Raw genomic sequence first — 27,519 nt, forward strand, 5'->3', positions numbered from 1 at the left:
GAAGACCACCAGCGACGGAGACGCGGACCCTCCTGGGTCCGGGCGGAAGACCACCAGCGACGGAGACGCGGACCCTCCAGGGTCCGGGCGGAGGAACACCAGAGAGGACGAGGCTGCAGACCCTCCGGGGTCCGGGCAGAACACCAGCGAGGACGAGGCGGCGGACCCTCCAGGGTCCGGGCAGAACACCAGCGAAGACGGAGAGGTGAACCCACCGGGGTCGTGGCAGAAGCTCGGAAGCGGTGGTCCACTGAGGACAGAACAGGAACACAGAGGGGGTGACCCTCCAGGGTCAGGGCAGAAGACCAGCGCCGAAGACGAGGCAGAAGACCCTCCAGGGTCAGGGGAGAAGACCAGTGCCGAAGACGAGGCAGAAGACCCTCCAGGGTCAGGGGAGAAGACCAGCGCCGAAGACGAAGCAGAAGACCCTCCAGGGTCCAGACAGGAAGCCAGAGACGAAGACGAGGCAGAAGACCCTCCAGGGTCCAGACAGGAAGCCAAGGCAGAGGACCCTCCGGGGTCCGGACAGGAAGCCAAGGCAGAGGACCCTCCGGGGTCCGGACAGGAAGCCAAGGCAGAGGACCCTCCGGGGTCCGGACAGGAAGCCAAGGCAGGGGACACTCCAGGGTCCGGACAGGAAGCCAGAGCAGGGGACCCTCCAGGGCCCCGACAGGAAACCAGAGCAGGGGACCCTCCAGGGTCAGGGCTGGAAGCCAGAGTTGGGGGTTCCCCAGGGACTGGACCAGTCGCTGGGGCTGAGAGTCCTTCTGGGTCAGGGCGTGGACCCAGATCCGATGACCCTCCAGGGTCAAGGCTGGATGCACCCCCAGCATCCAGACAGGTGACCTCCAGTGTCTCTGCCACCCCTGTCAGGAAGTCCTCTGCGGGGGGCACTGGAGGTCTCTGTGGCAGGTGGCGTCGTCTGGAGCCCGCCCTCTGGCCGAGACGGGGGAAGCGACGCCGTCTGGAGCCCGCCCTCTGGCCGAGACGGGCGGAGCGACGTCGTCTGGAGCCCTCCCTCTGACGGAGCGGGGAGGAGCAGCGCCGTCTGGAATCCGCCCTCTGACAGAGCGGGGAGGAGCGAGGGGAGGAGCGGCGCCGTCTGGAATCCGCCCTCTGACGGAGCGGGGAGGAGCGGCGCCGTCTGGAATCCGCCCTCTGACGGAGCGGGGAGGAGCGGCGCCGTCTGGAATCCGCCCTCTGACGGAGCGGGGAGGAGCGGCGCCGTCTGGAATCCGCCCTCTGACGGAGCGGGGAGGAGCGACGTCGTCTGGAGTTCGCCCTCTGACGGAGCGGGGAGGAGCTCTGATGGAGCGGGAAGGAGCGACGTCGTTTGGAGTCCGCCCTCAGACGGAGCGGGGAGGAGCGACGTCGTCTGGAGTCCGCCCTCTGACGGAGGGGGAAGACCTGCCCCCCTGGATTGAACGGAGCCATCGGCCGGAGTGGGCTTGCTGAGGAGGAGGAGAGCTGGCAGAGGCGATCCACCAGCTGGGTCAGGCAGGGGGTGAGCAGCTGGAGGGGTAGATCCAGCACGTCGTCGGCGTTGACGATGCCGGCGTAGCACCCACTCCTCTGAAGATCCCCCTACTCGTCTGAGGACAGAGGCGGTGAAACCAGCTGGCCATGCCGGTTCGTCCCCAGGTCCAAATAAGATGGATTTGAATTCAGGTAATTGCCACGGCATAACCTCTAGATATTCATCAATGAGGGTGATGACGAACCGTTTGCGCTCCTCCACCGTATCCAGAAGATTTAACAAGTCCCGTCTAAACTGGCGAGACTTGCTGCCTGGGAGGGGGGCTGGTAAAGTGTCAAAAGAAACCAGGAGAGACAAGACTTGCTGCCTGTCATTCTCAAACCCCTCCCAGGCACTAATGTAGGCTGCTGGGTCCATCATGGTCGGTTCTTCTGTTATGTGTGGTGTAGGTTATTTTACAGGACCCAGGCGCAGACCAAAATAATGTTCAACAAAAGGAGCTTTAATCAAAGCTAAATAACAAAAACAGTCCAGAGGAGCAGGTAAACGAAAGGAGGGCTACTGGAAACAGTGCCAGTCAAAAGGTAAAAAGTACAAACACGGGGGAAGAAGAAGGACGAAGAGATGGTTCACAAGGAATCACAAGGGGTTCACACGGGGAAGAACCGACAAAGACAAAGGGAAGGCACAGGGCTTAAAAAGAGGAGAGATGACACAGGTGAACACAATTAGGGAGGAGCAGGTAATCAGGGCGGAGGAACAGAAGGAGAGAGGGAAGGACTGAGGAGGAGCAGAGAAAGAGGAGGGAGGAACAGAAGGAGAGAGGGAAGGACTGAGGAGGAGCAGAGAAAGAGGAGGGAGGAGAGAGGAAAAACACACAACACTAAATAAGATAAACAATAAAATAACATGACAAGGAGCCAGAACCCTGGCTCATGACATCAAGGAGAGAACCAACCTAACGCCAGACCACATCTGTGACCTGCTGGACCTCTGCCTGACCACCACTTATTTCCAGTACAATGGGAACTTTTACAGACAGAAACACGGCTGTGCGATGGGATCACCAGTGTCTCCTATTGTGGCCAACCTCTACATGGAAGAAGTGGAGAGAAGAGCCCTGAGTTCCTATCCTGGAACCACCCCCACCCACTGGTTTAGATATGTGGATGACACCTGGGTCAAAATCAAGACCAACGAAGTGGAACGGTTCACAGAACACATCAACGCAGTGGATAACAACATCAAGTTCACTCGCGAGGACACCAAGGACAACAATCTGGCCTTCTTGGACTGCACAGTACATATTGAGGAGGACAGGAGCCTCAATGTGGAAGTGTACAGGAAACCCACACACACGGACCAGTACCTGTTGTTTGATTCACACCACCCACTGGAACACAAACTGGGAGTCATCAGGACCCTGCAGCACAGAGCACAAACTGTACCCACCAGCTCAGAGGGGAAGAAGAAGGAGCAACACCACATCAGGAAGGCCCTGCAAACATGTGGCTACCCGAAGTGGGCACTCATCAAAGCCACAAAAACAAGACCCCCCAACAACAAGAAGAAGGACAACACCAGGCGGAGAAAGAACATCTCCATTCCATATGTGTCAGGAGTATCAGAGAAACTCCGCAGGATCTTCAACAACCATGACATCCCGGTCCATTTCAAACCTATGACAACACTGAGACAGAGACTGGTTCACCCGAAGGATAAGATTCCCAGGGAGAAACACAGCAATGTGATATATGCAGTCCAGTGCAGTGAGGAATGCTCTGATCTGTACATTGGAGAAACTAAACAACCACTCCACAGAAGAATGGCTCAGCACAGGAGAGCCACCTCCTCAGGACAAGACTCAGCTGTTCACCTCCACCTCAAAGACAAAGGACACTCCTTTGAGGACAACAACGTTCACATTTTAGACGGGGAGGAAAGGTGGTATGAAAGAGGAGTCAAGGAAGCCATCTATGTTAAGCTGGAAAAACCTTCCCTTAACAGAGGTGGTGGCCTCAGACATCATCTTTCTACCACATACAATGCAGTGATTCCATCCATTCCCAGGAAGTTTGCACATACTCACAGTAAGAACAAAGGGCTGTCAACCAGTCCCCCTCCGGCAGTTTCATAGTCGTTTGCCAGTCGTTAGACACACCTGGCCCAGTCAGCCAGAACATCACAGGTAAGTATGGAAACATTTAGTGCTATTGTTTGTAAGTTTTTTTAAGTTTTACCCAGACCCACCCACATAGGTCTGTAACCACATATAAACCATGTTTCCCCACCAAACAGTTAGAACTGATGAAGCTGCTTGGATGAGCACCGAAACGTCTTCTAGAAAACTCTACAAGTCCAGACGCCTTGCTTCAATCTTCTCTACATAATCCCTACATCCAGGTTAGTATGAGACTTTTGTCTTCCACAGTGACATACATACGTCAAATGTGGTATTAATATCCAACATCACATATGTGATGTCAGTTACAAACAAGGAAATAATCAGTATTGAGCCCTTCTGCTGGGCCAGAGTCAGGAAAAAACTGAGGTCATGAGACACTATTATAAGGCCCCGTTCACACTGGAGAAAGTCATTCCAGCTAGAGTAGGATTGAGCCCAGACAGCCTTTAAGCTGGATGCGTTCAGACCTATTCTCAAATCTGGCTAGCACACACTTCTGTCCGCACTCCATCCGGCTTCATCCAGCGTGTTTGCTGTCCTCCAAACCACTAGGTGGCGCCTCCTAATATACAGGCCGTTCAGGCCGTTCAGTGCGCATGCGTCGTGCGGTTTTTTGTCCCGTGTCACGCCCCGTGAACCGGAAGTAGCATGTCACTAACCGGAAGTAGCATGTCGCTAGCGAGCCACATTTGCGTTCACACCTGAGCCACATTTGAGCCAATCCGGCTAGATCCACCTCTCGTGGGTGGATCTAGCCAGATTGAAATCAAACTGGATACAGCCGGATTTGAGGTGTTCAAAAAAAACACATCTGGATTGATCAGGATGCGGCCGAATCCTGCTTAAGCCACATTGTTCCCCCCAGTTTAAATGGGGTATAAGAGTGGGTGACGGTGGTGCTGTTTGTCAGTTGCAGTGGAACATACATGTCACGCAAATGTCATACATATACATAAACACAAATGTCGAAATGTGCAAGGCAACCAGTGCAGTGCATTGAACTGATATCCAGAATATTTCTCAAAGTGCTGAGTGTAGGGTCTGTTGACCACAGGAGTCATTGTTATAGCTTTTTTTTAAGTTCTTAAGATAAGAATCTTCACCTTTTTAGGTTCACAGATGTTGATATAACACATCACTGTCTCCACAGGCACCAGAGTTAAAACCCAGAGAAATGTACCTGGTGTGGGACATTCATATATGTGAAAGTTTCACAGTGTTCCTTTTTGATATCACAGATTTTGTGTGAAGATCATGATGCAAAAACTGTGGTAGCCTTGTAAAATGGCTTGTTTTTGAATGTATGCTGGGATTTTATCATAACCTGGTATTCGATTTCAGCAAAAACTAAAGAAAATCTTGTTCTTATATATTTAAAAAAGAAATTCATTTGTTCAAGTTTTTCACTTCAAACACCAAACCTGATGGTAATGGTGCTGTACTCCAGTTCGATTTAAGTTGGCTCACAAACAAAGCAGGTGAACTCTGTGTTTTGAACACACCGTCTTGCAGCGTGAGAAACACTACACAACATTACAGAACCCACCTACTATGCAGATTAACTAAACATTCCTAATGAGATCATTCCAGATAATCCAGAGTGGGACTAAACTTTCATCTAAAGGGCAAAAACAACCTGAAACAATGTTTCATTTTCTGACATATTTAAAGGATTAACAAAATAATAATAATGTATTTTTCCCTTTTTTTCAGTCAACTACAATTCAGCTGCACCTGTGCTCAGAGACCCTTTCAGCTAACAATCCAAGCACAATAGTAATTATTCAATGTTACTGACAGATTACTGACCTCACAGCCAGAAAATCTTAATTCACTGTTTTACTCTGACATAACACACACAGGGGGGACCCAGGCCCCATCTTCAACACCCATATATGCACTTAACATGAACATGTGTGCAATACATCATGACATAAGGAGTCTGTTTAGTAGACATATAGTTGAAACAACACAGATTAGACTTCTTAAAGAGTTTGGTGTGTTTTTGTTTTGTTTTTTGCTTGTTGTATCACAGGTTGTGAGTGAGTGTTTCTTCCTCGTTTGCTGTGGTTCCACTCCCACTGGTGGTGTTTAGACAGCAGTGCAGCCAATCTTTTAAAGCAGTCAAAAAAAGACTGCCCTTACTGCTTCCAGGCCTGGGAATAATCAAATTATTCATCCAACAAACATGGTCAAAACTTTCGTTCAATTGTAACAGGAGTCTTAAAAAAAATGCAGTACATTTACACGAGAGAGAAAAAGGGATAACATACTTACATTTAGCTGGTAACTCAAAATTATGATAGAATATAGTCTATGTATTTAATTGTACTTATATTTGTGCCGAACCATTACAAATAAGTACAAATAGATATGAAATAGATAGGACACATTTGTCAGCACAAAAACAACATAAAAAGTGCCTCCATTGACTGTGAATTTAGATGTATGACATGACTGCTTTCTAGAAGTGCAGCTAAATCATGTCCTCTGGTGGCTGGCTGCAGTACTCGGCACCAAAGTACTCTAATAAATGATGGTTTAATGCTTTTAGCTAGTTTTTATCATGCTAATCTGTTTGCAAGTGCTTATTTTTATGTTTCTTATTAATTAGTTATTGAAGTAACTTCATGGGCTGAAGCCAACAGAGCAGCCAAGCTATGTAAAAAGTCGAGAGATGGATGTGCTGCTCGATGTGGAAGTGGGTGAGTATTTGAATGACGACAATGTGGCTTTACCTCTACTGTGTGGACTTTCTAATACGGCATCTATTTTAAACATGGTGGCACCTGTGAGTGAGATATTTTGACCCTACTTTTGTACAATAGAGGAAGGACAACATTGTCTTTCTGTATATATAGTCTATGGTTTGCAGAGAGACTACTCACAAACTTATTTTGTGACCTTAATCCGTTTTCATCATCCAAAGCTTAATACTTCAAAATGATAATTATACATTTAATTTTCAAAAAAGGCCATATTATTGATCTAATTTCACTGTGTTTAATACATTGGTCTTATATAGTGCTTTTTTCTGCATGTAGCCACAGCTCCTATGTGCTTCTCTCCAACCACCCGTTATACATTCATACATACAGTATTTATACACCAGTGAGTGCACTGGAGGCAATGGACACACAACGACTAGAGAGGAGCGGGGTTGGATGATCCTCTCTACCCGCCACTGCCCGCCACTGCCACCCTTCAATATTGATAACATTATGTATAGTGAAATTATCTTCAAATAATGACTCATGCTGTGATCTGTCTTCATGTTTCATCAAATAAATAATAGGACTGGTGAATGAACATCACTGTCCCAACTCTTGACTGGAAAATAAGTCAGCAAATACTAGATACAGCGCTGAGTCATTATTCTTCCAAACTTGCTCTGTGATCATTGCCACACTGCGATGTACCTCACAACAGCCATACTACAACTGAACTTCACCAGACCCCGTCAAATCTGGGAAATGACCCAACCAAATCTGGACATCTGAGTCACAGGTTTGTCACAACAAAGTGAGTGGGATGTTTGCCTATGAACCCCTTATCAAGCTCTGAACTAAGGACCTTGTTCAGATAAATATCCCTCCGAACTGAGCAGCTCTTCACTCAACAAGAAGACCAAACCACGGCTGGTGGTGTCAGGGCGACATGGCTTCACCTTTTCTTGCTACTGCACTTCTGCTACTTTTCTCCTTCTCGTCAGCTGTAAGACACTCAGATCAGTTTTTTTTATTTTTCAGTTTTTTGTTGACTCGTTTTTCATGATCGTAAACATTTCAATCATTTGGTCTTTTTCAGCAACCCAGAGGAGATAGCGTCGCCGCAGCATGCAGCCCAAATGACGGCTTTGTAAGTACACAGTCACAAATGTTTGATTTTTGCTCAGTGAATTATGAAAACACTATCACAGATAGTTTGTCTGTTTCTAGGGAAAGTATTGTCCTACTACATGTGGAGTGGCTGACTACTTGCTGAAGTACTTCCCAAATGTGAACAGTGATTTAGACAAGATGCAATGGGACCTGGAAACCATTGCTAATTTGACTCAAGGTGCAGAAGAAACAATTGTTTACATGAAAGATTCAGCCACAGCAGCTCAGAAGAGTTCCCAGTCAGGTAACACACTTTATTTGGCACCATAAAATCATCTTAATTGAATTTCTTTCTATTAGTAAAATACCCTGTATTGGCTTGATGTATATTTAAACATTGAAAATAATATAAACCTGACCTTTCATTGTAGACTCTTATTTCAAGAAATCGTCAAGTATGCTGGATGACGTCCTTCGGTTTGAAAAGACTATCATTGCGCAGGAACAGCAAATATTGTAAGTTGGCACTCAGAATAATAACTTCATACCCATCTTCTAAAATAACAATGCATATTTACACTAAAATTGTCTTTGACTTTATTTGACCTACTACAATATTCCCATTCATGTCACTTACACAGGAGGAAGAAAATAAGTCACCTTTTTGTTTTTTTGTCTTTTTTTTATACTGCCGGTGCTGCCTTCACCCTTAGGTCAATGCCCAACGTCAACCTCCTCACCCAAACACACACACACACACACCTACGCCTACAACTGAACACATAATCATGGAGTGACTTTACACCCACACATCTTTCCCCTGGTAACCCTGGTACTTTAGATAATTGATCCACTTATTTCAAATGATGTTTGAGTTTAATGGTCAGCTCTGGTGTGTATATGTGTGTATGATACATGAATGAGACACGAATTGTTTGTCATACGACTCATATCTGTTTCTTTCTGTTCAGCGAACTTCAGAATTTATTGACGTCCAATGAGAGACGAATGGTAGATTTGAAACAGCTCTCCATGCAGCTCCAGCAGAAATGCACAGAGCCCTGCAAAGACACTGTTGAGATCCAACCCACTACAGGGTCAGGTAAAAAAAAATACTGTGACCCCCAGGCCATTCCTATTTCACAAGAAGTTTCTCAATCCTCACATCATCTAAACAGCATTTGTCCTTGTTCACTGTTTAGTTAGAGACAAAAATCAATATGCTGCATCAGTGCAGATTAAACATTTATTCAAGATGTGTTGTCCTGAATTTCAAATGGACATAATTACATAATGCATATCTGAGGCCAGACATTGTGAAAAGATTCTGGAGATAAAAACAGCAATGTTTATTGTGATGTTTTTTTTTTAGATTGCCAGGATATTGCAAACAAAGGTGCCACCACCAGCGGTCTGTACTATGTGAGACCAGCAAAGGCCACAGAGCAGTTCCTGGTTTATTGTGAGATTGACAGCTTTGGACGTGGCTTCACAGTCATACAAAGAGTATGTATCATTTAAATTACAAAGGGAATTTTCTACTTTTTGCAACAATATATGTATTAGTTTGAAACTGAAGTATAACATGTTGTGTTGATCTGTAAGGCTTTCCCCACTGTTATTAAAATATCCTTCTAGGCTCTCCATTTCACTTAATAGCTCTAAATGAATCACTATTATATGCATAAAAACAGAAGGAAATGCATCTGTTTTTAAATGAGTATGCATTTACCTTCTCACTTTCTTATTCATGTCCACAGAGACGTGACGGCAGCGTGGACTTCCACAAGGACTGGGTCCAGTACAAGGAAGGTTTCGGTTACCTCTCTCCAGATGATACTACAGAGTTCTGGCTTGGAAACGAGAAGATCCACCTGCTGAGTGTCAGCACCACCATGCCGACTGTGCTCAGGATAGAGCTGGTCGACTGGGACGGCAACAAAAGGTACATACACACACAGACACACGATAAGAGATAACAAGAGGGCAGAGAAACTTGCTGACAAGGTAAACATGACTCTTTGGTGATGAGGTTACGTTTAAAAAGTCGCAGCAAAGGTATCACATCCTGCACTCTCCTTTTTGCAGGTATGCTGACTACACCATGTTCAGACTCGGGCCGGAGGTTGACATGTACCGTCTGACCTATGGTTACTACCTTGGTGGGGATGCAGGAGATGCTTTTGATGGCTTTGACTTTGGTGATGACCCAAGTGACAAGTTTTACACATCCCACAACGGCATACAGTTCAGTACTTTTGACAAGGACAATGACAAGTATGAGGGTAACTGCGCCCAGCAGGACGGCTCCGGCTGGTGGATGAACAGATGTCATGCTGCACATTTGAATGGAAAATACTACCAGGGTGAGACCACATGGCTAAAATCAGCTCATGCAGCTCAGAATAATGCTATAGTTATGTTTTATGAATCCATATTTGAGGTCTGAACTGCCTGTGTTATTTGCTTACAGGTGGCAGGTACAGTGAAAAGGATGCAGGTGAATTCGGCTACGACAATGGCATCATCTGGGTCACATGGCACAGCCGCTGGTACTCATTGAAAGAGACCACCATGAAGCTCATCCCCCTCAGCCGCATCACAGCAGGTGGACAGCAGGCTGGAGTAAAACAGTTTGGCGGACTTGGAGATGCTTAAACATGTTGGTGATGTTCACTCATAAAAAGCTCTGAAACCACATTGAATCAAATAAAAAATGCCTCCATGTAATGTCTAATGTCTGAATTATGGTTGTGCCCTTCTGTGACGTTTGTTTGTGTGAGTGGCCTGACCTTGCAGGACACTGTAGATCATGTTTCCCTTTTTTCATCACGTCTGTTTCTTTTGTCATAATAATACACTGCAAGACAAAAGCCCTGAAATAAACACTTGAAAAAAAATGTTTTGTCTTTGTCATTTTTCTTATGGATGTATAATGGTAATGCAGTGCCAACAGCTATCAAGGCTTTCTGATCATTCAGTTTAATTATTATATTTTACTCTATCTTTTTGGGAAAACAACAATGTTTCATAAGGCATATTACGAATGCATTCATAGGCTTCCTTTGAGTTATATTTAAAGATTGAATCATATGTTTTCTTTGCTGGTTTAATACAAATGTTATTGCAACAGGTATTGGAACATAACTGTTGTCTTGTTCATTCAGCTCCACATTTACACAGTGTATTTACTTTGCTGTGTACTGGTTGTACTTGTCCTGGTGCATCATCATGCTGTCTTGCTCTCAGTGTCAAATTCCACTTGGCATTTTGGGAGTCTGTCCTCACCAGAACAACCAGGGTAGGAAATTTTAAGGTGACTAAAACAACAAAGCTTTACCACTTATGTCAACAAGACTCTTTTAATCAAAACCACAACCTTTTCTAATCCTTAATGGGCAGCATTGGTGCCATAGACCTATCCGGGCAGTGAAGGATTAATAGAGAATAATAAGTTAATGATGTGAAAAAAAAAAGTTTTTTGTCTGTTTTTTGTTTATCCCACAACATGCAACCCACACACCAACAGGGATTGCTGTTGGATTAGATAACCATTCATCAAAGCACACTATTGTGCAACAAGGTCTGGTACAAGGACATAGGAACAAAACTTTGCCCTGTGCTCCTGGCAAATATACACATTAAAAACAAATCCCAGAGAATTATAATATATATAATAATACAAACTTTGCATTTAGCATGTTATGGCTGTTAGATAAAAACTCCTTTTCACTGTGTAGCTGGGGAACCATACACCAATGAGGTAGGTTAGCATGCTCTCTATAGTGCCTGGTGTTTTTGTAATAACTAATCACTAAAAATGATCATAATTAGCTGGTAAAATGCTATTGTACTATATCTACCATGATCATGTAACTGAGCAAACACACTTTTTAACTTTTTCTGATAACAAATTTATTACAGAAAGGCAGAGTAGACGATCTTCTGGGCCGTGTTTATAACCCTCTGCAGCCACTGTGCAGCTGGTGAACAGTGATCCAGTAGGTCAGGATGCTCTCCATAGAGCACCGGTCTTCTACTTAAAAGATAAAGGAGCAGAAATGTTAATAACATCATCAAAATGTAGACAAATAAGAATTATTGATCAGGGTACATTTTATAGAAACAAATGTATACTTATCTTTTGAAGCCCTTCTGGATTTTCTGTAAAAAGAAAAAGAAAATATAAAGTTATTGAGAAACCTCAACAATTAGAAAATACTTATTACTTATCTGAGCTCTCATAATAATAACATAAATGTACTTATCTGTGTTGGTGGTGTGTGCATTTGCCTCTCTTTCTCTCTCCTCTCACATTTTGAGTATCTAGACCTCCATGGGATAATAAATTTGATTTGCATTGATCATTTTATGTTATTTTGTTCTCAACAAGATTTCAAACTGGAACATTTCATTGATTGATATCTAGGATTTGTTATTATAGTGTTCCTTTTGTTTTTTTAAGTGTTTATATTTGCAGTTCCAACCTCTCAAGAAATTTGATCATGAGTGTTTTTTTTAACCGAACTTATACTTCCTGTCCGGAAGGTGGCGCTGGTTGTTGTTGGTGTAATTTACTTCCGGGGGCATCCGGAAGTCCGTTAGAAGAGCGGTGGACGAGTTAATACGTTTGAGGTACTCTCGAGTGTGACCAGGCTTTTTTAGTGATTAAAAATACACAACTTCTTAAGCAACTGTATAACGTTAGTATATTGATCACAACAATGACTGAGGTAAGACAACATTTGAACACATAATTTGATTCTTTTTCTGCTACGTGGGTGCGCAATAACGTCCTCACAGTCGGGTACGGCTAATTGCTGGAACGAGTTCACGTTTTCTTTCATAACTAAAATAGGTTGACTGTTAAACGTTGTCGTCCTTTTGTTCTCTAAATACTGTACACTTTTTGTGTTGCACTTCCTTACAGGATGTCCAGAAGCACTCGGTCCACACTCTGGTCTTCAGATCCCTTAAAAGGACTCATGATATGTTTGTGTCTGACCATGCTAAGTCCATTGCACTTGATGATGAAAGGTAAACAGATGCTTAAAGCAGATCGGGTACTAACTTTTGTTACATATTTTGCTTCATGAACATGAACTTACATATTCGTCTTTACCTGCAATATGTTTTAGTTTTAATTGAGCCTGTTGTTTTGGATTTTGAACGTGAAAGACTTCACTGTTTTGTGTTTTTGTAGTCACAAACTGAAGATGGGTGTGAAACTGAAGGCAGATTACAGTCCAGTCTTACACATACCTGTCCTAAAAGAAGGAAACAGAGACCGAGTCTTACAGCTTTCAGGAAGCATGCAAGGCCTCCAGAGCTACACACAGCCAGGTAAGGAGTTAAAATAGAATTGAATTATGCCTTGCAGTTTATTTGAACAAATTGTAGGGCTATAAAAGGGCTCCATGTCAGGTGTTTGTCTGTATAATCCCCTCTAGGTGATGACCCGGAGTACTTGATTACTGGAACACATGCATACCCTTCTGCACCTGGTAAATACGGTTAACTCAGCTGTGCTTACAATGTAACTGTTTAAAATCCTTTCAATGATAAGTAGCTGACTCTGTTTATATTTATAATTTCAATTCGTCAGGAGTGGCACTGACTGCGGACACAAAGCTGCATAGGAATCCCAGTGAAGCAGGAATACACTCAATGACAGTGGCTCTACCACCCTCACAAGCTAGGTAAACCTTTTTTTTCCCCAACTTGCTCTAAATGTTAGTTGTAATTTGGTAAATAGACACAAAATTGAGCAAATGACAACATTTCTCATGTAAACCTATGATGTGTATTTTTAGGCAGGAGGCTAGCCGCATAGCAGCCAGCGTTAGTGACATCCTGCGGCACCCACCAGGAGCAGACAGGACTGTGGTAAGCCTCATCATATCCATAGATTAATTAACACTGATAACTTGTTTTTCTAACATCCCATGAAGCAGACAGGTGTGGCTTATCGTATTATTTTGTATTGTGCTTATTTAAGTCGCTCATGGAAGGAGGAGGTACCAGAAATTCTGCACTCATGAGGAGAGCACCAACAATGCCCAAACCCCAGTGGCATCCACCATGGAAACTGTTTCGGGTAACTATGAATCATTTGAACTTTTCTGCTTCTTGGTTCATTTCCAGATTTATGCGGCAGAATAATATTAAGTAAGCCTTGCATGTGTCCTGTATCATTTTTAACTCTACTATGTTGTATCCGACAGGTCATCAGCGGTCACCTTGGTTGGGTGAGATCCATTGCTGTGGAGCCTGGGAATCAGTGGTTTGTCACAGGGTCTGCTGACAGAACCATAAAGGTGAGTGAAGCTAAAGGGAAGAATTTGATTTACACTTGTTAAATTACATTACTTTTTTTAGTAGCTACATTATCTTGAAAGTTTTGTTCAAATAATTACTTGTTTTCTCAGATCTGGGACCTTGCTAGTGGAAAACTGAAACTCTCTCTGACTGGACACATCAGCACAGTGCGTGGAGTAGCAGTAAGCAGCCGCAGCCCTTACCTCTTCTCCTGTGGAGAAGACAAGCAAGTCAAATGTTGGGATCTGGAGTACAACAAGGTACACCATGTAAAATGAGCAGCAGGAGGTTATTGAAATGATGTATATATAAACAGACATCTATATTTTCTGATACGTATTTGTTTTAAACTTTGTTTTAGGTAATCAGGCACTACCACGGACATCTCAGTGCTGTATATGATATTGATCTTCATCCAACCATTGATGTGCTTGTGACGTGCAGCAGAGATGCCACAGCAAGGGTAAGATCTGTTTCTGTCCTTTGTTGTAAGTACAGACACTGTCTACATACATTAATGTTAGGTTAAGGCAGAAGGCACACCTACAGTACATTGCTGAGGAAGCTTTACTTTTATATGCAGATTCCCACTACAGGAATATGTGTGGAGCAAACAACTTGAAACTAGAAATGCATTTCCTGAAGGAAGTCTGAGTTAGATTGCTGCAGCTGAAGCATTGCTTTGAATGCCATTGAACGATTGGTCTAACCAACAATTGATGTGAAGCCCAGCTCAAATAGCACAAATCATTCCTGTTCCGTTCAAAAAAATATGAATTATCGCCTGTATTGAGGAAGCATTTGTCCACTAAGTCTTTGCTGAGTTCAGTAGTTGGACTAACTGGATTTCCTTTGTGTCCATTCAGGTGTGGGACGTCAGAACAAAAGCTAATGTGCACACACTAACTGGTCACACCAACACTGTGGCCACAGTGAGATGTCAGGCAGCAGAACCACAAATCATCACTGGTAAACAATAATATTTTTAAGTGTCAAACATAATTTTAAGAATAATCCTTCATTAAAAAGGATACCTATTTAGGGTCTCATCAATATGCATCCCTGATTTTCACAGGCAGCCATGATTCAACCATCAGACTATGGGATCTGATTGCTGGGAAAACCAGAGCAACTCTGACAAACCACAAGAAGTCTGTCCGAACTCTGGTTCTGCATCCCAGACAGTGAGTAGGCGTGTGCGGAGTCGCATGTTCGTGTTCTTCTTCTTTTAGTATTTAATTGTGTAGGGATGATTTACAAAACAATCAAGTTTTGCACTCTAGAGTAATGAAATAATTAGAGGTTTAATTAATAATGACAAATATGTTCATTAGTTAAAAGTGCCAGTTAATAGGAACAGAGGCAATCGAATGCTGTCAGTCATATATCGGATGCTGTTCCACTAAGACGTTGCTCTCGTTCCGTTTCTCAGATACACGTTTGCCTCTGGTTCTGCTGATAACATCAAACAGTGGATGTTCCCAGATGGAAACTTCATCCAAAACCTCTCTGGTCACAACGCCATCATCAACACTCTGGCTGTTAACTCTGATGGTGTTTTGGTGTCTGGAGGTAAATACAAGCAACAATACTTCAGCATTTTTAGTGCCTGTTGTTGATACAGTTGATTGTACATGTTTCTCACTCTGCAGCTGACAATGGGACCATACACATGTGGGACTGGAGGACAGGCTACAACTTCCAGCGGATTCATGCAGCTGTGCAGCCTGGTTCTCTGGACAGTGAGTCGGGGATCTTTGCCTGCGTGTTTGACAATTCACAAAGTCGACTGATCACAGCAGAGGCTGACAAGACCATTAAAGTTTACAAGGAGGACGACACAGCAGTAAGTGTCTCTATGATGTTTAAAATTGCTTTGTTTTTTTTTGTTAATCTGCAGACAGTATTAACAAAAATATGTTTTTGTTTTCTCACAGACTGAAGAAAGCCATCCAGTCAACTGGAAACCAGAAATCCTCAAGAGAAAAAGATTCTAAGATTTTTTTTTTTTATCAATTTTTTGTGACAGTAACAAGTTTGAATTTGTTTTTTTCCAACCTCTGTTGGAGATGCATCCAGTCAGCCTTTTTTCTTCCACATCTATCTCTAGTTGAACCCTGCAGCAGAAAGGTATTTTGTGTTAACAGATCTGTCAGTCTTGAATATGAAGTTTATTTTTGTCCATTTTAATAAAGAACACATTTTTCACAAGCCATCCATTCAGTGCAGTAAAGATGAGTCTCTGTACTTACCAAGTATATCTGTGGATGCTGTCATTCATCCAGGTCATAGTCATTTCCAAGAGTTTAAATCGAGGCAACTGGACTCTAGGATTGTTTTTTGAAGACGTTTCACCACTCCCCCAATTTCTGCTTCAGCTTCTTCAGAACTGAAGAAGCCACTTGGCACTTGGAGTGGCGAAACGTCTTCAAAAAACAATCCTTGAGTCCAGTTGCCTCGATTTAAACTCTTGGAAATGTACTTACCAAGGTACTGAAAGGGTTTCTTCAGGTGAGTTTTTTTTTGGCTCTAGCTGACTGACCACCACCTTCTGAGGTTCTTTAACTGTGAGGAGGTGATCGGCATTAAACATGATAACACGTCAAACTGCTTTTCATCCTCCTCTGCCCTTCTGAGAAAGATGACAAAAGGGCTGCACCTGAACTCCACTCACAGCTCCTGCAGTTATGAGTCCCAGCCAATCACTGGTCTCCCAGCTGTTGGTCAACCTGACCAGCACTGTAATGACCTCCCTTGTGTCAGCATAGTTAAGCTCTTTCTTGCAGGAGTGGGAGGCCTGGTAAGCTTGTGTCCTGAAGGGATAAATCACTACAGCCTCCTCCGCTCCTGCAGCCATCCTGAAACACAGCTCCAGTGTCTATAACCACCAATTACTTTTCTCAATGATTGTGAGTCTTCCTGTACTTGCGCATCGTTACAGATTCCCTGTAACCCTCCTTCAATATATTGAATTGATTGTTTATTTCTTTCACAAGAAGCCTGATCATCCCACTGGTAGCACAGCATGATATGAGATGCGGTTTTAACTATATTTCCAATCAAGTCTCCCCTCTGTTTTTAACAGTGTGGCTGACATCCAGATAAAGAGAGACTCCATAGCTATGTTTCTTTTTTACTCATGTACACAGTTGAGGTTACATCTGTTGCTTGGTTACAGTGCTTGTTTGCAGCAGTGAGGGGATGCTTCATTGCGCCTGCTTCCTGCAGGACCAGAACCCACCTTTTCTTCCATCTTATGTCCTGCCTTCCTATTTTTCTGTTGGTCTTACCAGAGGTCATCTCATACAGTAAAAATGATGTTATTTACCGTCACTTAAGTTCTGATGTCATCAGTATGTGCAGGATCTGAATCAAAGTTGTCAGGAAAACAACAATGCATGTTAATAACAACCTACAGTGGCACCAACCATCTATAACAGAAAAATTACATGTGGAGTTCTTGTAATTTGTGTACCAGCCTGGCACGCCCCCTGGTGGCATACTGTTATTGAGACAAAAATTTGAAACCTTTATTAGTCCCACAATGGGGAAATTGCTTAAGGCAGCCCAGCAAACAGCGCCATACACCAGTGAGTACATTGGAGGCTATGCAGTGTCTTGCCCAAGGACACACAACAGTGACTAGGGAGGAGTTGGGATCGAACCACCAACCTTCCGGTTACTGGACAACCCTGCTATATACCACTGAACCACTGCGGCCCAACAAAATGCCTTGCATTGGCCGGGAATCGAACCCGGGCCTCCCGCGTGGCAGGCGAGAATTCTACCACTGAACCACCAATGCACAAAAACTCCTGTTTGTATAGTGGTTTCTTTTGTAGAGAGTTCAGCTTCCTGACAGCCTGGTGGATGAAGATGAAGCTGTCCCTGCTCCATCCTCCAGCTGGACAGGATGCTCTCAACAGCCCTTCTGTAGAAGGTGCACAGGATGGAGGGAGGGGCTCTGGCTCTTTTGAGCTAATATAATATAATATAATATAATATAATATAATATAATATAATATAATATAATATAATATAATAATAGTTTATATATATTATTATATATTTACACAGAGTATTGTGTAATTTTATACCTTCCGTAAAACCTGGCATTATATTGTTAATAGCGGAACTATTAAGCTGGGAACCAAAGATCAACGAATAACACGGGTGGACCGGAAGTTTATTATCTGCCAGCTACGATTTAAGACCATGGTTGTTGTTGTTGCATTTTCTTCTTAAAAACGCTGACCAACGACACAAATGGATTCAAAGGGACCGTGGCTTTATGCAGTATGTACCTGTCAGTAACGTTATGCGACTTGGACGAGGAGCTTTTTCCGTACAGTTAGCCAGGGAGCTAGCTAGTCAGTGCTGTCATCTATGAACACCAAGATGTCACGCCAGTTATGACTCACGGTGGTTGTTGTCTTTTACAAGTAATCTTAGATAAATATTAGATGTTCATTTACATTTCTGCTCAGTTATGTTTTGGATTCTCGGTTGTTTCATGCCCAGTTCCAGTCTGTACGTTTGTTATGCGGGCTGTGGATTAAAAACAACACATTACTTTCGGTCACCAACTGATATAATGTATACAGACCAGCTCGCAGGCACCTCTTTGGTGCTAGTTATTTACTGTATGAATACATTTGTTTTTTATGAGAATTTAGTCATTCTGGATGTTACAGGAGAGATGATGAAATATTTTTAAGACTTCCCGCCTGGTTTGTTTGTGATTTCTATTTTATTTTCGTTTTTTAGCAGGCAGGCCCCTCTGTAGATATGACACGGAGCACGGAGGAAGACTCTTTAGTGGACGGACCGCTGATCTCTGCTGACGTTCTCCACTCTGCCATCAGGAGAGAGTTTCAAACTGTACCAACACCCTGTCATGCCACCCTGCTGTCACTACTGCATGTATGAGGCTACACACACACACATTGCATTGTAACACTTTTCCCTATTGACAGTATTTGTGTTAAATGTATGTTAAAATGTTCCAAGATGCTAAATTACTTTAAGAAAGAATAGCTGGATGTAAAAGCTCATCAGTTGATCTCTGGCATTTAATTTTAAATCAGGCCACTCAGTGGTTTAAGATTGCAGACCGTCATTCTTGCTTGTTTTACTTTGATTTCTTATGGTCTCACAGTATGTTTTCTCTGTTTTCTCTCTTTCACTTTCTCCTCTCACATCTCCCCTAAAGATTGTTTATGTTGTGTTGTCAATATGTGTGTCAGTGCTGTGTGTGTTGAAATTTGGCCAAGAGGATGTATGCGTGAGGATTTTGGGTCATGTGCAAGGCGACAGCGTCATTGTGTTTGGGAAGGTGGTTTTATGGATGCTGGTGGTGTTGTTCACTGGCTGCGTGCAGCACCACCACAATCGGGCCCGAAGCAGAGGATACCTGCTATTCTACCGAGAGACACAAGGACTTAAACACCTGCCTCTCATCACACATTCTGGAGGTACAACAGCACACCACACATTGTAAACACACTACTGTATACCTTCACTTGCTGTTCATGTAGAAGTCTGAGATCTCCACAAGGTGGCAGTAATGCTTCATTATCAATGCTCTTTTTTTGTATTTCTGTGTGTAAACAGGAAATGTTCTGCTGCTGGCTCTTCTGGCTGCAAGATTACCACAGGATATACACATCTACATACTGCTCAGTGTGCTGGGGTTGGAGCTGATGGTGGCACTGTCATGTCTGCTGTATTACACAGGTAAACTGATCTCCAACCTTTAATGTTGAATAGGCCTCTGTGTGGTTTATGGTTGTAGACAGTGATGCTGTAATCACAGTTTTACAGTATTAGAGAAGGTTAAACACATGTACACATTTTGTACATACAGGCTAAAAAAACAACACACAAACGTAAGACACTTACAATGCTGTTTTTATAATGCTGATTGAAGAACGTTGTAGAGCAGCATCTACAGGAAGACGTCTTCTGCATAAGTATAATTATAGTATAGAGTATAGGATATTGTCTTGGAATTCCGTGTATCATCTGTTACAAAAACAACGTGTCACACATAAACTTGTGAACCTATTTGTGCTCACAGTGGCTGGATCTGTTCAACCTGCATAATTTAGCAGCAATACCAAACATGGATATTAAAAGCAGAAACACAAATACAGAAGCTACCGATAAGAATAAGAAGAGGGTCCATGTCCAGCTTTATTATGTGCATCGTTTGTCTCATTGTGTTATTCAGGCATTGATACACATATCTGCATTTAAAAGGGAGTTTGTCCAACACCCAGTTCTTAAGTATTGGGTTTGCTTGCCAAAAGATAGCTAATGAAGTCTGTGAACAGTAGTGACCTCATCTGTCAGTTCATTACACAGATGGGCATGACTGATGATTGTCATTTCTGTCCATTCACAGTCTTTCAGTCAGGTTGAGGGTTATGAGATAATTAGTTTCCCTGCTTCATTTTATAGTTGTAGTAGTTAGTAGTTGTAGTTAGAGTGGTGTGTTTTCATTTCAGTGTTGCACTATGATACTTAACTCTATTGTCCTGTGTATGGTAGCTGTAATATCAGCTGTCTTATAGAAGAGACACGCCTTGTAGATTACATTACACACAAAAACCCATGCTCACTACCCCCCATGCTCTGTTTTGGAGCATTTGCATCACAATACCTGCCCTGCCCTTTTCAGACTCGACAGCATGACAATCAACCATTCAGCTCTTTTCCACCCTCCTCTTTGCCTCTCTTTGCTGATCTGCAGAATCTTTGCTTCTGATACACACACCATGCAAACTTTGGTGGAAGACACTTAAGCCTATCTATGTATCCATTGTCTGTTTTCTCTATGCTTTGGAGCTCAAGAACAAATTGGTTAGGTTTAACTTCCAACATTATAATCCAGTGACTTTATTGCTTTGTTAAAAAGTCATTAATTCATTTAGAACAGAAAGTTTGTTCTCACAAGTCGTCCAAGGCTTGGATTGAATAGTAGAAGTTAGAATTTGTAATAAGAATTAAAAACTAATTTATTATCTGAAATGGACTTGAATCACTTAAGTAAGAGTTAAATGAGTGTGTGAAGCATGACACAGCATCATAAAATGCTCATGACGTGCATAAAAATACTAACACGTGAGGACATTTTTAATTCACCTGAATGTGCTCTCCACATATGCAACAGGTGACACTTCTGTGGTTGTATATATCACCCAAATTAATAATCAGCCAAATTAGAACTCAGAGCTGTGTTGGGATGGGTTTGGCAGAACAAATGCTGACTGATTTATTTCTGTTGTAAATCTGCAGATTTAGATCCTTATCACTGTGAACATCACTTCATCTGCTACATTTCTCATCTGATGAGAAAGAGATTGGAAAACTAAATTAGGAAATCAGAGACTTTTTTAAAATGTCTAATGCATCTTAACAGGAGATCAGTCATGAGTTGAGGGAGTCGGAGAGACGCAGAGCAATAATAGTTCTTCTTTTTGCTAATTGTTGACAATTTACTTATTAGAAATAACAAAGTTATTCCGAGATGAACGTTGGATGATTGTTATACACTTTTAAGTGACAGGTACATGGCAGTGTGTGTTTTTTGTAAATTGCCAATAATTGTTGTATTAGTGTATCTTAAAGGTTATATTTTTATAGGATACTAGTAAATTGGAATACAGATGCCATGTACTCCATGTTTATTTATTTTTTTCCCAAATGTACTCATTGCTGTTATGCGGTGTTTGTTGGATGCTTACACACTGCTTCTGAGTGCGTAAAGGAAAACTACTGTTACATCTAAGGATATTGATATTGAAGAATATGTATTGAAAGGAAATCCATATTAAAGGTGTGTTTGGCAGCTGAAGGGCACAGATTTGAGGCGCAGATACCAGCAAGCCAAGGAGAGGAGATAAGAGGCATTAGGATTTAACCTAGCCAAAGGGTAGCCCTCGGCCCCCTCTGCCAAGGGAGACACACACTCACATTGTCCCTGTGTTTACAGTGCTGGTGATCCAGTACATGCGGGGGGGGAATCTCCATTTGCCGGTCGCATTCCTCCTCAGATCAGTGCGGTCAGGCATGACACAAACGGAGGAGTGCTTTGCGGTGCAAACCTAGCACAAACACACAAACGTACTGATCAATACAGAGTCGAGGTGACATCAGTGAAGGCACAAAAAAAACCTAAATGAACTGTGTTTTTTTTAGAGCAGACACAGAGGGAGAGTTTATAATGCCTGCAGCTATGAAGTCCATACAGGAAGGCCTCGTTCAACTGCTCTTTGAAGTGCGTGCTGATTGTGAGTGTGTGTATGTGTCTGTGGCAGTGTGTGTGTCTTTGAGGTTTTCTGTATGTTTCTGCCTCTCTCATTTTAACATGAATACACTCACCTCTATAGACCTTCATGCACTTCAAAGCCATGCCATGGCCTTCAAAGGGTTAACTGAGAGGGTTACTACATCTCTCTCTCTCTTCTGCCTGGCCAGTACATGTAAGTGTAAGAACTGCTGAGTACAGGGCTCACACACACACACACAGTGATGCTAGTGTATACTCATCAGGTCACACAACTACTATAAGGCATACACGAAATAAAAAACAGGACTCATTTTGATAATATTGTTCATAATTAACAGTAATTTATTTATTGCAAACCTCACAGGTGTGTGTGAGGAATGTTGTCATCACAGATATGATACATAAATGTGTGAATGCTCATTCAATGACATATTTTGCCAATAACAGAATTCAAATGGTAGGGTCACTAGAATGATTGCATTTAAAGTCCCTGCTGTGTTATTATAACAAGAGAGAGCGGGAGAACTTTTTTTTAACTTATTGCAGCAAGAAAAAAACGCACACCTTATCATCAGTTATTCTATCAGCTTTGTTTTTTTTAAGCCTATGTGATAAATTGGACTTTTAGAAAGCTTGTCTTCACAGACCAACGTGGCTGCAAATAGCAGTGACTTCATGTCTATTTGCTTCATACACGTACAACCATTACAGTCGCCTGTCTAAAACTGAGCTAAACAAACATACCACAGTTGTCATAAATGCATTTTCAGGCACAAACTATATAAACATTCTGATTTTAAGTCTATGTCTCCAGATTTTGAGACTGTTTTGCCTATTGTTGAGCTCTGCTTGTAATTGAGTAAGACTCAAGCTTCTCCTTAGTATTTGATCTGTCTCACATTACACAGATTCATGAGCAAGATTGGTTTTCCAGTAGCTGGCAGACTTGCGTACTCCTTTTAAAAACAAGCGTTTGATGGCACACACTGCATCTCAATGTTGTTAACACTGCTCCTCTCCTCTTGTTTGTCTATTTAAATTTGACCATCAGTCAATGCAGCATGCAGAGATCCATTTCCTCTCAGTTCTTTGATTTCACTCCAGGCAGTGCATAGTCTCTGAGCTCTATGTGTGCTACCGTTAGCTGTTAGCACCTCTGCAGCTTCACTCTTATCACCTGGAAATGTGCACTTGCGGACGGGTGATTGAAGCTTCTCAGACCAGGTCTGAGCGAGTCTGTCTGTCCAGCTGTGTGAGAGTCTCTAACAGGCACGTGTGAAATGTGTCACTTCATTTAAACTGCTCCCTCCAACCAAACGTCCAACCATCTAGTGTCTACCTACCTCTGATACGATATGCTGAACTCCAACGATTGTTTTTGTATATGCATTATATAATATTATATAAGGCTTAGAGAATAATGTGATTACATCTTTCCCAATCCACAGGAAGAATACCTGAATGTTTTCAATAGGGGTTCTCCATTAAAATGATAAAACACAACCATGACATGTTTACATATTACATATTGTAACACAGACCTTATAAAATACCACATGAACTGTTACTGCAGTAACTATATCAATGTATCAGATTCATTAAATGTACAATAAACGCACTTAAACTTAATCAATATCCTAAAACTCTTAAAAGTCAGTGTCCCTGCTAGTAACTAACAATCGGGTATTTAATCTAAATTGCTTTGAAATAAGTCTAATCTTAAATATGATTTGATGAAGCTTCATTTATGAGTTTGAATTTACAAAGTGAAATACTTGCAGAGACAACACTATGCATAACATGTAAGATCATGTTTGTGTTGTATATCCAGAATTTTGTGGCACTCTTTGTCCTTTTACCCTCTCTTCTCTTCCCCCCTCCGCTTCATTTCTCTGCTTCTCAAGAATGTCTCTCTCTCTCTCTCACACACACACGCTTGCTTTCTATTGCTTTATTTACACACACACACACATAGATTTAGGGCCTCATTATGCAGGAATCTGTAGTATTTCTTGGGATTGTGTGCGAGTGTGGATGCTGAGATGTTGCACTGTAGCAAAGTAAAGATAGTGCTCTTTAGAACCTCCCTGACAATTTCCTTTGGCTAATGACCCTCAAGTCTTATCAATACTCAACTATCTCCTCCCTCTGCCCTTCCTCACACACACCACGACCTTATCTCTATTCAAACAGCTCCAACCTATATTTTTGTCTGTGACTCTTCTTTCTGCTACTGTAGCCACCACACCCACACCTTGCTGCTAACCCCACCCAATGTGTAAAGGTGTATGTTTAGGGTGTTAGAATTAGAGGCTTGAGTGCAGGATATGGCAGCCCATAAGGAGTAAGTGCAGGATATAACAGCTAGTGTGTGTTTAGGAGAGGGAGAGGGACGGAAAACAATAAAAAAAAACAAATGTGTGAGGTTTCTCACCTGATTGATTAACATAGGCAAAATGCTCTCACTACTTAATATCATGTCTGTGTGGATTTTATGTGCTTGGATTGGATAATCAAAGTTTGTTTTTCTAGTCAAGGTGATGCAGTTCAACAAAGAGCGGGCAGCACCAGATGTGAGCCAAGAAGAGCTTACACACACCTACAGTATCACAAGCCTACCAACAGAGACCGGATTCAGGTACACACACACACGATTCCTGTAGTATCATGTACCCAGCATTTTAGGAATCCTCACAAAATATGCAGCAAAACTCCTTGCTGTGTCTATTACAATGTGGAGCTGAGGGTGTCATGTACTTTAAACTAAAAAATATCAATCACTGTACTATACCTACACTATAGGCATATTTATGTAATGGAGAGCTATGTTTGAAGGCAAAATGGTGCCTTATTGAGATAAATAAAGGCTGGCTATATAGTATATTTAAACAAATCTCAGTAACAACACAAAAACTAAAACTAGTGTCTTTGGCTCCATGAATGGCTCTAAATTATTATTAAACACAAATTAAAAATGTTTCTTTAATTGTCAGTTAAGCAGGACAAAAGTACATTTGTTTTGCCTTATGTTAAGCCCTGGATTTGGTGTGCAGCACAGCGCTTCATGTGGGTTCGACTGTGACAGTCACAATAACCTCTGCAAAGATGTGGTGCTGAATAATCAGATTTTGTTAAAAGACGTCTGGACATCGGCAAACCCTTTTACATGGACATGGACAAAGACTTTAACCTTAACAGTAATATAGATTGCCATACAGTGAGGAAAGAGGCATGAACAGACAAAGATGATGCTAACAATGTTACATAAGTGGCTTTAACATACCAGTTCAACAGTCAGCATACAAGTCATTGATGATGTGTGTTTTTCTGCTATTTGTGTCACAGAGGAGGCTCTAGTCTGGAGGAAGTGGTGGAGAAGCAAGCTGACCTGATCGAGTATCTGAAACAGCACAACACCTTACTGAGCAAGAGGCTGCTCAACCTCACCGCTCAGCATTAACCACAGTCCGGCCTCCTCCTCCTTCTCCTTAGCACGACCCTTCAATGATACCCTCTAGCACTCTGGAGTGATGGAGATCACCTTAATGCTCTGAGAGAGGATCTGTGGACTGAAGCTGTTGGAAACACTGGATAAAAGACTAAAGTAAGCTAACACACCTGTACACACAGGCTGAGCTCCTCTGTGAGGCATCCTCACCTGAGATGGACAGATAACGCAGGAGGAGGTGAACTGAAAGTGGAAGATAGTTAAAGTGGGAGGCGGAGAGGAGGAGTCGTGGGTCACAGATCAGAGGTGAGGGTTTTTTTTTCCACTGTGTTACGACCACCAGTGACCCGTGTATGCTTCCGCTTTTGTTACTGTGAAAGAAGCAGAACAGTGGTTGGAAAGAGAGGTTATCTTTATCAGGTCAAACAAGAGAGAGGTTAAACAATGCTGTAAAGTGTTTAAGTGCTATTTTATCTGTCTGTGTGTGTGTGTCCTTTTTTTCGTGGCAGTTTTTTCTATGTTTTCAGTGTTCAAGCCTGTGATTCAGAGACCAATAAATCTTTAATATTCTTATGCTTTCGTTCAATTCATTAAAACTTTTTACAGGATCAGAGTTGACACAATACTTGAGTGAAACCCAAGTGGCTACTGTTTTGTGTTGTATAATGGCATTGTAAGAACTAAAAGAGCCCCAACAATAGAAACACTGGAGTGCCAACATTAGCCGGTGTAAATGTCTTTTCCCGCCTCACCTTTTCTGTGTTGAATTTCAGCAGTCACGGGAATCTGTGCTGACGAAATATTGAGATCGTCATTTGAGCCCTTGTTGTTTGTTCCCTATTGTGATTCCTTTATGCTCTGGCATCCGTAACTCCACAGGGAGCTCAGCATTTTACGACTCCTCTCCCGTGTGTGTTCACCTAGTAGTCCCATGAGGTATCAGCATCTCTGTTTGATCTGTAGCTTTTAGCTAACCGTTCTAACTATAAGATCATAATATTTAAATGATGTCTGACTTTAAAAGAAAATCATTGATTGTGATCCTCAAATGTATCACATTTATTTTTTACCTCAAAAACACAATCTTACAACAGTACAATTATAAGTTTTTTTTTATTAAAAAGTTTAAAATGAATAAACATTTGAAGTGCATACATTATAAACACTTTGTACGAATGCTTTGAATATGTTTTCTGCTCTTTGGTTTGTAGCTTCTAGATTGTACATAAAGATCTATGTCTCAGCTCCTCGCTCCCTTTTTCTTCATAGAAGAAGAACAAAGGAAGGTGCTCGCAACTGGACAGACCTCGGTCTGTGGCCACAGGGCTGCCGTAGCATGTCATGCTTTGTATTTGGTGAGGACTAAAGAGTTAATTCATCCACAGCCTTGAACTGAGTTTGACTTTAACCAGATTCTTGTATCTTTTCTGCATGGCGTGTGAAGAAGCCACTCCATATAAATGATATACATGAGTGCATGAGTCTTTGGGTGGCTTTTTCACCATTTTTTTGTGTCCCAATCTTTTTTTTTTCATTTCCAGTCCTCTTTCATGTTGCTGCTAGGATCCATCCATGGTGCTGGTGCCACACACACTTCTCTCCTTTAGTCACTCTTGTTATTTTTGTGCTTCTGTTAAAGAAAACATGATTTAGTTTCCTGCTACAGGAAGTTCACAACAGACAAAAAAACTGCATGCACAGAAATCACCTGCTGTACCTCCCCCTCCCCTCTCCCTGTTCAAACACCGTCCAGACCACTCGTGGCACTAAAGCCTTCCTGTTCATCGTTAGTGAGATTTATGTCTGGAGCCCCCCCCCTTCCCTCCCAACCCTCCCACAGGACCTCTGTTCTGCTAGGTGAGCACACACCTCTGCCACTAATCACACACACACCTTCTTAACTGCCACCTGGCAGCTCTGTTCCTCGTATCAGACAGAAACACATGTACCAATGGGCACAGCTTACCTCATGGGAAG

At 42.4% G+C, this 27,519-nt stretch overlaps 3 protein-coding genes and 1 non-coding gene across 5 annotated transcripts; 3 read left to right on the top strand and 1 right to left on the bottom strand.

Moving 5' to 3' along the window:
* Window positions 1-7,223: 7,223 nt before the first annotated feature.
* Window positions 7,224-10,220, top strand: fgg (fibrinogen gamma chain). The gene is made up of 9 exons (XM_028417354.1): window positions 7,224-7,376; window positions 7,470-7,520; window positions 7,601-7,787; window positions 7,915-7,999; window positions 8,455-8,585; window positions 8,856-8,989; window positions 9,244-9,428; window positions 9,572-9,849; window positions 9,957-10,220. The coding sequence occupies exons 1-9, from the start codon at window positions 7,320-7,322 to the stop codon at window positions 10,139-10,141; spliced, it is 1,293 nt and encodes a 430-aa protein (XP_028273155.1). The 5' UTR covers window positions 7,224-7,319; the 3' UTR covers window positions 10,142-10,220.
* A 1,832-nt stretch (window positions 10,221-12,052) lies between these two features.
* On the top strand, window positions 12,053-16,018 carry plrg1 (pleiotropic regulator 1). Of its 2 annotated transcripts, none has more exons than XM_028404467.1 (15): window positions 12,053-12,118; window positions 12,414-12,520; window positions 12,687-12,826; window positions 12,934-12,987; window positions 13,089-13,182; window positions 13,297-13,369; window positions 13,482-13,580; window positions 13,708-13,800; window positions 13,912-14,061; window positions 14,163-14,264; window positions 14,668-14,770; window positions 14,877-14,985; window positions 15,234-15,373; window positions 15,454-15,647; window positions 15,739-16,018. In XM_028404467.1, the coding sequence occupies exons 2-15, from the start codon at window positions 12,474-12,476 to the stop codon at window positions 15,796-15,798; spliced, it is 1,458 nt and encodes a 485-aa protein (XP_028260268.1). In that variant the 5' UTR covers window positions 12,053-12,118; window positions 12,414-12,473; the 3' UTR covers window positions 15,799-16,018. The 2 variants fall into 2 exon arrangements, with proteins under 2 accessions (XP_028260268.1, XP_028260260.1); XM_028404459.1 differs by having other exon boundaries at window positions 12,075-12,216.
* Window positions 16,019-17,535: 1,517 nt separating this feature from the next.
* On the bottom strand, window positions 17,536-17,606 carry trnag-gcc (transfer RNA glycine (anticodon GCC)). The gene has a single exon. It is a non-coding gene; the product is annotated as a tRNA-Gly (tRNA).
* A 349-nt stretch (window positions 17,607-17,955) lies between these two features.
* Window positions 17,956-26,694, top strand: tmem192 (transmembrane protein 192). The gene is made up of 6 exons (XM_028416991.1): window positions 17,956-18,097; window positions 18,569-18,724; window positions 19,014-19,275; window positions 19,415-19,537; window positions 24,627-24,732; window positions 25,440-26,694. Exons 1-6 carry the CDS (start codon window positions 18,068-18,070, stop codon window positions 25,552-25,554), a joined length of 792 nt encoding a protein of 263 aa, XP_028272792.1. The 5' UTR covers window positions 17,956-18,067; the 3' UTR covers window positions 25,555-26,694.
* The last annotated feature ends 825 nt before the right edge of the window (window positions 26,695-27,519 follow it).

The sequence above is a fragment of the Parambassis ranga genome, chromosome 1, assembly GCF_900634625.1.
Source record: "Parambassis ranga chromosome 1, fParRan2.1, whole genome shotgun sequence".
Classification (NCBI taxonomy): Eukaryota; Metazoa; Chordata; class Actinopteri; family Ambassidae; genus Parambassis; species Parambassis ranga.